The sequence below is a fragment of the Alnus glutinosa genome, chromosome 2, assembly GCF_958979055.1.
Source record: "Alnus glutinosa chromosome 2, dhAlnGlut1.1, whole genome shotgun sequence".
NCBI lineage: Eukaryota > Viridiplantae > Streptophyta > Magnoliopsida > Fagales > Betulaceae > Alnus > Alnus glutinosa.
In genome coordinates this window covers 37,207,410-37,220,881 of record NC_084887.1, presented here as the reverse complement: position 1 = coordinate 37,220,881, position 13,472 = coordinate 37,207,410, and the positions used below count along the sequence as shown (strand labels likewise).

Below are 13,472 nucleotides of genomic sequence, written 5' to 3'. Positions count from 1 at the left end.
ACATGATTAGCACACTTTTTGTAACGCCCCGAATTTGAGCCTGCAAATTCGTAAGCAGAAACCTCCAGTTTCCACGTGACATTACTACATCAGAGATAAACTCTCGCAGCGGAATATTTTTTTGTTTATTTTAAAAGATACATTAGAGTTTATTGAAAGACAAATGTAAATAATATATTACATTCCAAACTGAATACAATAAGCCAATGTAATCTTTATCTACATTAATTAGCCGTTCTAACTCTTCAGTGCTAACAAAATCCAATCCTTGAGCTCTATATACTTTCGTACCTGCATAATAGGCTAAACCGCCCATATAAAAATATGGGTCAGTCAACTGCTTTCAATAATAATAAGATTACTGACTTAATTAAATATATGCGATGCAACAAAATGCCATAATATGATGACAGTTATAAACACATAACGCCAAGGATCCAAACCCAAAAATCACTATCCTTTCTACGGGCTTTTCACTGAGGGTCCTTTCTTAAGGCCTCAGTCCTGGGTTGTCTATCCCTCTCAGAGTACCAAACCCACATACTAGGGTTGTCTATTCTCTCACAGGGCCTCAAATCCCACAAAACTCCATGGATGTCTATCTCTCTCAGAGCCTCAAACCCACCAACTGGGTTGTCTATCTCTCTCAGAGCTTCAAAACCGAGGATGTGTATCTTTCCTAAATCCATGGATGTCTATCTCTCTCAGAGCCTCAAACCCACCAACTGGGTTGTCTATCTCTCTCAGAGCTTCAAAATCGAGGATGTCTATCTCTCCTAAATCTAAGAATGTCTATCCCTCAGAGCTTCAAACCCACCAACTGGGTTGTCTATCCCTCTCAGAGCTTCCTATCTGTCTCTATGCCTTAATACTAAAACATGTCATATTACAAACAATATGCTCCAAACAAGTTGCATACTATTAAATAAAGCAGATATCAAAACATTATGGAAAGCTCTACGTGTATTACTCTGAGTGAGTAAGAAATACTCACAGTCCTTTTTGTACAGTTTCTCAGTTCATCATATAAAGGATTTTTACTAGAAAATCCAGTGAAAACAGTGAGTTCGGTCACGGGAAGTTGCCGGATATTCGCTGCCGGAAACGGGTCACTACCGGGTTGGATTTCCGGGTTCGGGTCGCAGGTTGACGGATCGGGTTGCTGCCGGGTCGGGCTGGCTGCACACACTCACATTATTTAATCTATATCAATCCACTCACATTATTTAATTCACACACTCACATTATTTAATTCATATTATTCCACTCACATTATTTAATTCACAATAATTAATACCCTGAAGTGGTCGGGTTTGTCGCCGGAAAATGCCATCCAGCACGGGGTTCTGGCCTCTGGGTTCGTGCCTTACGGGTCTGCTACGGGTCCTCCCGGATTGGGTTCGAGCTCACGGGTTCAGCTGGGTCGTCTGGGTTGGGCCGAGGTTCACGGGTCCTCACGGGTCGGGTCCGAATTACAACTGGGATGGGTTTCTGAATTGGGGTCTTCACGGTTCGGGTTCGTGGGTTCCGGGTTGCTGGTTCGGGTCCTGGCTTCACGGCGTTGGCGGATCGACTGTTCAGGCCACTGGTTCGGGTCTCCAGTCCACGGATCGATCGGGTTTGCACCGTTTCTGGGTCTGGGTCACGGTTTTATGCACGCACGGTCTGGGTTCGGTCACTGGGTTCATGCTTGCTGGGGTCTGGGTCACGGTGTTGACGGGTCCTGCCTGGGTCACGCAGCTACGGGTCCGGCTGGAATCCGGGTCCGGGCTTGCTGGGGTCTGGGTCACGCGGCTACGGGTTCGGCTGGAATTCTGGGTCTGGGCTTGGGTCGGGGTCCTCCGGGTTTCTCCTTTTCTGACTCACTCTACAATCTCCCTTAGCTCTCATCTCTAACACCTTCTCACTCACTCTGTTTCTCTCTTCAATCTCACAACCGATCTCTCTCCCTATTTGCCTCTCTTCCTCACATCTCACTCTTTCTCTCTTAACATCTGACAATCTCTGTGTCTCTCTGCCTCGGTGAAGAAGGAGAACAGAAGAAGGGAGAATATAGGGAGAAAGAGAAGAAGAAAACAATAATTAAAAAAGAAGCAAGTGCTGGAAAAAAGAAAGGATGAAAAAAAATAAAGAAAATGAACAACATAATGATGTCTAACGGGCAAGTTGGCCACTACATATAAATATATATTATAAAAATGGAATATAAAAGTAAACTAATTGCAATTATATATATGTATTATTGAAGAAGATGCGGTAGGTTGGAGGCACTGAGTCATTATTAAAGTGTGAGGGTGATGAGTGGAGGGACTAGATGGGTTTAATTTAAGCAGAGTGGGGAAGTTGGTGAGGTGGGCTGAAGGTTTAATAAAATCAGTGGAGGACGAGTTGGGTTGAATTATTTAGCAGAAATAAGGCTTTGAATCTCCTCCAGATTAAGTTAATCAGCAGGTATTTTTACACTAGGTCTTTATCAATAATAATTCATTAGAGTGTAATTTTAAATCCGTTTTGAGTCTAGTTCGTTTCATAAATCAAGATATTTTATTATGAACATTAATAAACATATTATTATTACACTAAATAATAAATTGTCAAATAATATTTTGCACAATTAAAAATAAAGCTAATTAATCTAATGATTAGTTATTTTGTCTATTTATTAACTCAGTAATTTTCGGATATAAAATAATTATCAGTTTTATTAAAACGCAGTTCATTAAATCAATTGAAAACATTTATAAAACAATTTATAAATCAAATGATTATTTACTCACATAAATAATCATTTTTATTATTTAATCTTATTAAAAATATGTTTTAAAAACTGGGGCGCTACACTTTTTTTCTTTTTTCTCTCATTTTCTTCTCCCATCTCCCATCTCTCACACGATAATGTCCTTATTTCATGGATATGAATGATTTTTTGTAAAAATATTATATAGAGAAAAAAATAAATAAATATGAAAAAATTATTATTTAAATGGAATAGTATATTGACTAGTTAAAATGGTGAGGCTGCTGGGAAAATTTTAATAAAGTGGCTTACCAGAATAGAAAAAAGTAATTTTTAGTTATTTTGGTGAGTAAAATTTGGTGAGGTTACTAGGAATGCTCTTAGAGCACTCCCAATGGCTTATGTATTTTTCAATGTAGAATAGCTAATCAAAATCCATTTTATCTAGTTTAACTAATGAGTTTTAAAATACACTATATATCCGATTATCTATTCTTATTTTTTTTATTATTTTTCATTAATTTTTTTCATTATAGTATTTTTCTTTCACGTGGGTCCCGCTTGATACCTCCACTACTTTACACACTTTCCCTTAAATTTTTAATATAAAGGAAGAATGTGGAGTGGTGGAGGGAAAAAGGAAAAAAAAGAAAGCTAAAAAGGTGGAGATAAAGAATAAAAAAAATAGATAAATTAATAGTATAATTCTACTTATAGAGTTGTACTATTTATGAAATTAAGAAAAATCTATTATAGAATTTGAATACATAAGCTGATGAAGTCTCTTTTTAATACTTTTGTTATCTATTCTATCTTAAAGTTGTAAATCCATAATCCATCGAAAGTCCCCTTATATGATTTGTCACAATTTTCTCTTTACTCTTTTTGCGGCAGTTATCTTTATTTATTTATTTTTTTTCAGAGTAGCGGTTACTGTCGGTTAATTTTTTTACTTGTACAATACGGCCTGTCGTCCAATGATAAATTCATTTCCCTTACTATAAGTACTACTGGGAAAATTTGAAATCCCGTACGCTTTTGTGAGACAGAGGTCAGAGGCACCGAACTCCGTTCCGTTAACCCAGAGGCCAGAACTTCGCTCGTGTCTCCGTTGGCCAAACTCTCCGTTAACATTTCCGGTCACGTAAACTCTCTCTCCGTTATATGTTTTGGTTTGGATTGGGTGATTTTTTTCTCAGCTGAAGTTCTTCTTGGTTGCCGAGAAAAATGGCTTCTAGTGAACTAAAATTTAGAAGAGTTTCTGTTTCCTTTTTTTTGGTTTACTTTTTGTCTTTTGAATTGATTTTGTTTTTGGGATGAATAAATTGATTTTCTCACGTTGAACAAAGTGTTAGGCTATCTCATGTTTCCTGCATTTTCTGAGCAACCAAACGGAGAGTTAGGGCTCACGAGGGTATGAATATGTGCATGTTCGGGTACTCCTTTTTTTTTTTTTTTTTTTTTAATGCATATTACTGCATTAAATGTGTTCTCCAATAAACCCTAATTTCTTGTTGATCTCTTTCTCGCTTGCGTCTTTTGAGCACTATCAAGTCCTAGAAACGCTAGTTAATTTGTAGTTTAACTTCATGAAATGTTTTGTCATATGGGGTTTATCGATATTTGCATCTTCTTCTCAATTTGTTGGATTTTTTTATTTTATTTATTTTTTGTGCGTGTGGAGTGGCTGTTGTTAGAGAAGAATTGAAGTATGAACTCTACTATGACAGTACAGGGTCAAGAAGAACATGGATAGTTCAGTAATGGAGGGTTATGCGAATTTTCAGAGCTAGAATTTTGAGTACTAGTGATTCGGTGATTTATTTATTTATTTTTGTGAGCAGTTGAGTAGATTATATGCTTAGATATTAGGCACACATCAGCTTCAATCACCTTCCTCATAGTTTATTAGAGATGCAGAAATTGAATTGAAATTGTTTGTCGTTTACATGGAAATTCATTGATGAGAAGTAAAAGTTTAGCTGGTTGAATCTTTCATTATGTTTGGAGTTTTAACTATCAAGCACTTGGAGATATGCTAATTTATGGAGGCTGGGGCGCAACCAGGAATTTTAGTGTTTGGAGTGCAAAACTAAAAAGAAATTTTTTTTTTTTTTTGGGGGGGGGGGGGGGGTGGGTTGTAGCCCCCCCAAGCTCTAAGCTAGTTCCGCCCTTGGATGGAGGGAATGGGTAGAGAACAACTCTTTGGATGCAGAAGGTTCCCTTTCCTTTTTCTTTTTTCTTTTTTGTTTGTTTGTTCATCTATTGTTGTTTTGTTTTTCAAATATAGTATTTTGAGGGAGGTTGAATGCTACCTTTGTAGCCTTCCTGTTAACAACTTTGTTATATAGACGACAGCTTCGTTAAATAGTTGTCACCTTTGTTAAACTTGTTCTTCAACAACAAAATGGAGAGTTTGGATAGCTCATTGTTATTCTACGGTGCGGTTCTCTATTCTTATTAATGGTGCTCTCCCTAGATTCTTTAATAGTTCTCATGGATTGAGAAAGTAGATCTTTTATCTCCTCTATTGTTTTTGTGTAGGATGAATGTATGCCACAGTGGATAGGGGACTTTTATCAGCTTTTTTTAATGGGGTCAAGGAATAATGACGAACTTCTAGTGTCTCATATTTTGTTTGCAGAAGATACTTTCATTTTTTTTTTAGGCTAATCATGAACAACTCTGTCATTTGCATTGTCTTTTCTTATGTTTCGAAGTGGTTTCGGGGTTGTAGGTTAACTTATCTAAATCAAAGATGGTTCTAATTGGAGATGTGGACAATGTAGAAGGTTTGGCTAGTATTCTTGGGTCTAGGGTGGCTTTTTCGCCGATGAAGTATTTGGGATTCTTTTGGAGGCATCGTGTAAGTCTACATCTATTTGGAATGAAATTGTTGAAAAAAATAGAACGCCGTTTGGCTGGTTGGAAGAGGCTTTGTTTGTCAAAGGGAGGCAGGTTGACTTTGATTAAAAGCACTCTTTTCAATTTGCCTAATTATTTGTCCATTTCCCCTATTCCCGTTGGTGTGGCTAAAATGATTGAAAAACTTCATATAGACTTTTTGTGGGGTGGAATTGGTGATGAGTTTAAGTTTCATTTCGTCAATGGGTTGAAGATTTGTTCTCTGATGCTAACTGGTGGTTTGGGGGTAAGTAATCTTATTCATTTTAATTGAGCTCTCATGGGAAAATGATTATGGCATTATGCTACGGAGAGGGAGGCTTTGTGAAGATTGGTGGTGGAAACCAAATATGATAGCACGAGCGGAGGTTGGTGTTCTAAGGAGGTAGTGGAACCCTTTGGAGGGGGAGTGTGGAAATCTATAAGGAGGGGGTGGGGAGTTTTTTTTGAGTTTTGTTAGTTATGAAGTGGGAGATGAGATTAAGATCAGGTTTTGGCATAATTTGTGGGTGGGGACCAGTCCCTGAAGGAAACTATTACATAATTGTTTAGTATTGCGCATTGTAAGGAGGCGTGAGCGACGGATCATATGTAGTTTTTTAATAGAAATCTTCAATGGAATATATCTTTTATTAGACCAATGTAGGATTGGGAGGTGGACCTGGTTAGTGCGTTCTTTGATATACTCTACTCTCTTAGATTAAGACCAGGTGGTGAGGATAAAATATATTGTATCCCATCCAAGAGGTGGAAGTTTGAAGTAAGGTCGAACTATCATGCGTTGTCTTATCATGTTGGTTCCTCATTTCCTTGAAAGAGTATATGGAGAGTTAAAGCTCTTTCAAGAGTGATGTTCTTTGTGTGGATGATGGTACTATAGAAGATATTGACTTTGGATAACTTGAGGAAGAAGAAAGTCTTAGTGGTGAATTAGTGTTGTATATGTAAGAGGAGTGAGGAGTCCATAGATCGTCTTCTTCTTCATTGTGAAGTGGCAAGAGAATTATGGGCTTCATTTTTCCGCCTCTTTGGTGTAGAATGGGTCATGCCTAGAAGGAAGGGTAATAGAGTTGTTAGCATGTTGAAGAGGTCAGTTGGAAAGTCATAACATTTTATTAGCTTGGAGGATGACACCTTTGTGCTTAATGTGGTGCATGTGGAGAGAGTGGAATGCAAGGAGCTTTGGAAGATCGTGAGGCTTCGGTGGAAGAGCTAAAGAATGTCATATTCAAATCTCTTTATTTATTGATAGTGGCGTATAATAGTCCATATTTTTCTAGTTTTCCTGAATTTTTGGTTTTTTTCTTCTTCTTCTTCTTCTTATTAGAGGGTTTCTCTTGTATACTTCTTGTATTAGGTTACGCCCCTTTGCGCTTTTAATGAGATTGAATTACTTGTAAAAAAAAATGTTTTTCTGGCTTAATAGAATGACTCGTACAAGTTGAGTGTGAGTTTCATTTTCTGTTTTTGCCTCCTGTATCACTAGTGAACCGTTTACTTCTAGTGTGCAATTAATTCTGGCACTAACCAGTAATGAGGACACCAAATAGCATTGGTAAATTTTTTGAAGCAGATATCAGGTGCTCGACAGAGCATCATTACGACATAAGAGTCTGTGCTGTAAAAGGGTGTAAGAAATGCGTATGTGTTTGTTATTGGCAGAGAAAAATATTTGCTGAGTAGGAGTATTACTGTGACATAAATTGTAAGGTGTTGCAATTTTCCTTTAAATTTGTTATATTCATGCGTTTTTCCTTTTTCATGTATGTATAAGGGACTTTCATTGAGCCCTTTCCTGACCAATCATCATTTAGTTTCCCTTTAAACTCTAGTTGTCTTGTGCAGCAGTGGCTTTTCTTGTTATGTCAGAAGCTTCAAGGGGGATGCTTGCTGGAGCTGAACACACTAATTTAGGACCAGATTACTTTGGTTACTATATAGGTCAAGTAGTGGGGCTCTTATCACATGATGATGATTTTCTGCCTTTTGCTTCCCAAACATCTGACTTATCTGGAAAAGCATGTGGGGAGGTCATAGGGAATGATACAACTGAGCCCAGGACGAATGTTTCTGGTTCTTTATTTAGTAACAGCATAGGAACTGGACTTTCAGACTTCAAAAAAGAAAGATTGAAGGTATTGCTGCGGCAGGGTGTGATTGTTCTGTCACCACAAGTTGATGAGGTATGTTAGGATTCCTACTCCACTTTGTGTAAATTGAAGAAAGATGGAAAAGGACCAGCTACTTTAAACTAAATGATTCTGTAAAAACTTGGACTTTGTACAATGATGTCTGAGAACAATCGCCAAGTCATATGTTGCTTGGGTTCTTGAGTTGTTATAATTTAGTTTGGATAACCTATGATGGGTAGCACCTTATTAAGATTGATAGGGTCTCACTGATCATAAATTACGAGGGTGGGGATTTATAACAATGTGTGCTTTTTAATAGATTGGGCCTCTTGTAGGAGAGATAATGAGGTCAAAAGTATAACTGAATGCTTCTTTTCGTTAAAAAAAAAGGGAGATAGAGAGAGAACATTGTTTTCTAGATCATTGATGCAAAACCTATTCACATAGAAGTAAACATATAAATTATTGTACTCCATTTATTCAAGCAGAATTGGGAAGATGTTCACCTTTATAATTTGTATGCTCATTTAATGGTTTGGCTTCATAAAGGTCTCACCATATTTTGTGATAGTGAGTTAGGGCCCCATCAATCTTAATGATTATCCTAATTTAGTTTTATTGTTGTTCATTTGAAAGAAAGTTAAGTGGAAGCATCTGAATGAAAGAGAGAGTGTGTTATGTATTTGAAGTTCCAAATTTATTCATTGAGATGATAATGACCCTGGCACGCAAGATTTCATTCCTTAAGATGCAAGAGATATCAATGTATTTATAAAAATTATTGAGCTCTGTATTTTCTGTAGATCATGTAATACTTGGAACGGTGAAAGGTTTTTTTAATTGCATTTGTTTCTCACACTGGATTTATCTACCCTTGATACCAAAAAGCCCTGTCAAGTAGAGATGTTGTTTTGTAGAACTTTGCAATAACTATGCAATGCAAATGCAAATGCAGATGCTGGATCCTATTCTATCTCTTGTCCAGTTACATTCCCAAGTAAGAGGAAGAAAGCATCCATCAAGTCATACAGGTGCAGCATATGATGGTGATGCAGGGCAGGTTCTGCATAAGAAACTAAAGGTTTTCTCTTCTTCCTCTTAGATCAGCCTCCCTGTGCATGTTGGTCCTGTCAATCACAGGTCTAGTCGTGAGTTTGTACTCTATCTTAATATGTTGGTCTTGTAGTTTATATTTTTCTTTTTGGTATTGATTCTACCTTTTTATACTTAAATATGGTGGGAACTGCTTAATGAAAACAATCATGTATTTATGCTCTTGAAATGTTACGGTAGTTCTTGAGACATGCTAAGTCTGCAAATCTAAATGATTCTAGCTTGGGACTATTATTAGAAGGGGGTCAGAACTCTAGCGTTATGATTTGCTTTATATTTTGTCTGGAGACTATTGAGAAGTCAATAGAGGTATGGTGTGATTTTGTTAAGAAGCATTATATACCTGGAACTTCTTGCCCGCTGGGACTCCAAATAATCATTACCTGATTCATTTGTTTATGTTATCAACTATCATAGTAGGAAGATAGATTTGGCGTGAAGGATGTTGAGGGAGATTGGTTTTGGGAAGTTCATTGTTTAAGGTATTGTTCCATAGCTACCCTCATGGGTGACCACGGGAATCCAGAGGTGTTGTGAATTGCTGTTGAGATAGAAGATGTATATACCAAACAGATCTACTGTATTTCAAGAGTATCAAAGAGGCTGAATACTCGAATTAGTTAAGATAAAAAGACTTGTTTGTGGAAATAATGCTTCATCACAAACTTATCCATGATTTCTTGTTTTTGTTGCCTATGCTTTCTTTTATTTTAGGAAGATTTTTTCTTATTCTTTTTACTCTGTTCTAATGATTTCTGTTTCCCACGAAAAATTAGTTGTATTGATTGCTTATTCTTGATTTGCGTTTCCAGACTACAGAAGGCCCTAGGGAGAGAGCTTCTCTGGAGGAGCCTAAGGTGACTATTATTCTCCTTTTAAGTCTTTTATCTCCTATAAGGTCGGACATGCACACCCATATATATTAATTTTGGTGCTCTGTGTAAGACTTTACCATTATTTATAAACAGGGAAAGGAGTCTCATTTGGAATCAAACATAGGCTCTGAGGATGACAATGGAGAGGTGACAACACTTACTTTGATGTCCAGTTTTAGAGTAAATTGCTGGCTGTGGAATGTTATGTTCTATTAAAGTGATATATTACATCTGGTTGAGAGAATTGGATAGGAAATGCACGATCTCTCTCTCTCTCTCTCTCTCACACACACACACACACACACACACACACACACACACACACACACACACACACACACACACACACACACACACACACAGACGCGGCACTCATACACATTCATATACCATGTACACACTTTAAGTTCAACTTGATGTTTGTATACTTGTTAGGTCAAACTTATTTTGTGCAATTTTAAATATGCTTCTATTTCGCGTTAGTGGTTGGATATTGTAGAATTTGAGTTTCACTCTTTTTCTTGGACTTCATTGCTTAAAAAAGATCCTTTATTTAGATATTTAAGTAAAAATGCAACAGGACTTTACTTGTATTAAAAAAGAAGAAGAAGAAAGAGTAAAAGATTTGCTCACGTGGTTAGGTGTGGGATGCGGATGTGGGGTTCAGCAACTTGATGAATTGGTTTCATGTTTTATTAAGTTTTTATGCCTTTTTTTGCAGGTGGATAATGTTTTGCAGTTCTTTCTAGAGAATGATAGCTTGGAGTTTGAGGAGATAGTGAAGAAATATTCTGATGAACTATCTGAAACAGTATTTTTCTGAAATCCTTCTCTAGAGTACAAAGCAAGGCATATTCTTGAAATCATGGTTACATAATGGTTATGTAACCAGCACTTTTAAATTGGGGATTTGACATTGAATTCAAATTATGTTCAATAATAGCTGAGTTGAGGTTACTGTTTGTTTTTTAGTTAAGGCACATGGAGCAGCAGCTTGAGAAGCTTCTTGATACTGTCATGTCTAGTTGCAGGTATGTTGTGTTCCATTTAATGGGTTAAGGGAAAAAGGTTGTTTAATTATTGTTCTCTTTTTCTTTTCTTTTTTTTTTTTTTTTTTTTTAATTTCTCTCAGCTACTGCAGCATTTGATTCCATCTCAAATACTCTGTGAAGATGTTTGGCCTCAAGGATTATGAGGTGTTTTTGAATAGTTGAGAATTAGACTAGGGAACTGTTTGGATGGTTTTGTAAAACCACTCTAATCCTAATGTGTATCTAGAGGGATGTTGAGTTCAGTAGGACAAACTTAGATGGTTGTGTGCGCGTGGGTACTTGATAGTAAGTATATGTTCACTTCCCTTCTTTTTAATAGTGTTAAGACCATATTTTTATCCTTAAAAAGATAATTGATAGATTAGAGGTGATTTCTGTCTCCCTCCAACCTTGTATGCTATGCACTTTTATAAACATAACTGAAATTTTCTCTTCATTCACAATGTCATAATAGATGGGATCTAGAATAATGTAGTAATATCTCTTTCTGGTTATAATACTATTATAAGCTGGTTACAAAATACACGCTATATAAGCTGAAGTGTTAACTTATGTTATTTCTGGCTTATGTTTGAAAAAAAAGAAAAAAGAAAGAAAGAAAAAAAACAGGAAAAAGAACTATATATTTTGTGGTTCTGAATGCTTTTTGCAGCTTAGGCCATATGTGCCTCTCTCTCTCTCTCTCTCTCTCTCTCTCTCTTATTTGTTGACTGTGCAAGAACAAGAAAGAAATTGTTGCAGAATGTGAATCCTCCCCCAAAACGAACCCGTGGTGCATAACCTCAGAAAATGAATAAAACGTTGCAACTTCAATATGTAATACTCGCCTCAAACTTTCAACTTCAATTTACAGGCCTATGACTCTTACTGAGAAGCAACAGCTCCGTAAACTGATCCAGAACCTACCACCAAAAAACCTTGACCGCGTTGTGGAAATCATCCAACATGGCAAGCTGACAGAAGCACAATCTCGTGATGAGTTTGTTGTCGACCTCGAAAAAGAGGTAAATAAAAATGTTCATATACTATATGGATTTTATTTAGAATTTCTAATTCTTCAAATAATGTTCTACAGGATAATAGAACACTTTGGAGACTGTACTACTACATTGAAGCAGTTGAAAAGGCTAGAGTGCTCTCGTTGTAGCTCAATCTTTCTCATTTTTTTTCGTAAGTCTCGGAAGCCCGACACGTGAATTCACATAATGCGCACACAGCACAGTGTAGCTTAATCTCAACGAAGCAGAGCGCATACCTTTTTTGAGACGAAACACATTCTGTTTGTAAAATCATATTCAATAGAGATCAGATCTTCTTCATGCCACGAAAAATCTGCGAAGGCATTAACAGTCATAATGGCTCATCAGAATTATCTTTTTAGAGACTTTTAGTAAGGCTAACAAGTCTCCACACTGACTAGGTTTTTGGTAAACATACAAAATTGCGTAATTTGAGCACCAAGAGCGGGCAAATGCCTTGATTTGTTGAACATCTATGCCCAGCAGGTTTCGATCTTGTTGCACTGCAATAGGACAGTCCACGTGAGAGCCTGCACATGCTTTACTTACTCGGATAAGTGTATGGGCAGCTCAAGCAGGTGAGGCTTGGACAGGCTCTGACATGAGCATGACCACCAGCAAGTGTGAGAAGAATACAAGTCGCTGCATATAACACGTTTATTTTGCGGAATGATGAGTTAGTTATCAAATGCCCGAAGTGGTATTGACTGGCAATTGTAACACCCATTCATTTGCATCCGTTTCTTTTTCGTTTGCTAGGGCTTCATTTTACATCCTAACTTTGGCCATTTAGGGATACTATGGTTTGATGATCAGAAATGTAACCATTGGACTGCAGTTTGCCTTCCCAGCAAAAGGAAACGCATTTCTTTCTGGGATGTCTTCTCATTTCCTCATTGATTGTGCAACAGAGTAAAACATTTGGAAGAATTATGATTATGCAATATGGAAGAAGAAATTATTCCACTGTGTTTCAAATTATCCAAACACTTGATCAATATTTGAACAGTGAGGGCCTTGTCTGGGGATTTATTTTTCTTCTAATTTAACACAACTATGTTTAGGTAAAACATAACCGGTTGAATTTTTTTTGAATGGTCATATATCTGAAAGCGTGGAGAACAAAGAGAGCTGATTACAACTTGCAAGAGAGTGAAGAGAAGGAACAATTATATGAAGGTGAAATTATACACATAATGGTATTGGACTAACAAATGTCTCAAATTGAGATATTCACATTTTTCAACGTCTCACTTAAGAGTACTCCATTAAGATTTACTGATAAATTTTGTCAAAATACCCTAGTATTTTTTATTTTATTTTTTTTAAAAAAAATTATATAAATTTTTTCAAAAATTTAGATACTTGAGTATTTTTGTAAATTTCGTTAAATTTTGACCAATATCTAAATCTTAGAATTTTTTTTTTTTTTGGATACTCCATTAGAATTTAACAAGAAATCCTAATAGAGTACCTTTAAGTGAAACTTTTAGAAACGTAAATTCTTCAGTTTGAAACATTTACTAGTTCAGTACCCTTATCCGAAAACACCTTATAATTCGATTCACTTTTGTAAAATTAATTCTTCACACAGATACAGAACACCCCATATGAAAGTCGGCTTATCACAGTTCCCATGA

At 36.6% G+C, this 13,472-nt stretch overlaps 1 protein-coding gene across 1 annotated transcript; it reads left to right on the top strand.

Annotated features, from left to right (window-relative positions):
• Window positions 1-3,763: 3,763 nt before the first annotated feature.
• On the top strand, window positions 3,764-12,798 carry LOC133859936 (uncharacterized). The gene is made up of 9 exons (XM_062295526.1): window positions 3,764-3,876; window positions 7,487-7,824; window positions 8,729-8,854; window positions 9,699-9,743; window positions 9,855-9,908; window positions 10,483-10,572; window positions 10,734-10,792; window positions 11,667-11,817; window positions 11,889-12,798. The coding sequence occupies exons 2-9, from the start codon at window positions 7,504-7,506 to the stop codon at window positions 11,958-11,960; spliced, it is 918 nt and encodes a 305-aa protein (XP_062151510.1). The 5' UTR covers window positions 3,764-3,876; window positions 7,487-7,503; the 3' UTR covers window positions 11,961-12,798.
• The last annotated feature ends 674 nt before the right edge of the window (window positions 12,799-13,472 follow it).

Bases quoted from the DNA above. Each gene is read 5' to 3' on its own strand.
- LOC133859936 (XM_062295526.1), top strand. From the start codon at position 7,504: ATGTCAGAAGCTTCAAGGGGGATGCTTGCTGGAGCTGAACACACTAAT. The intron at 9,744-9,854 runs GTGACTATTATT...ATTTATAAACAG, and splicing joins CTTCTCTGGAGGAGCCTAAG to GGAAAGGAGTCTCATTTGGA. The intron at 10,793-11,666 runs GTATGTTGTGTT...TTCAATTTACAG, and splicing joins ACTGTCATGTCTAGTTGCAG to GCCTATGACTCTTACTGAGA.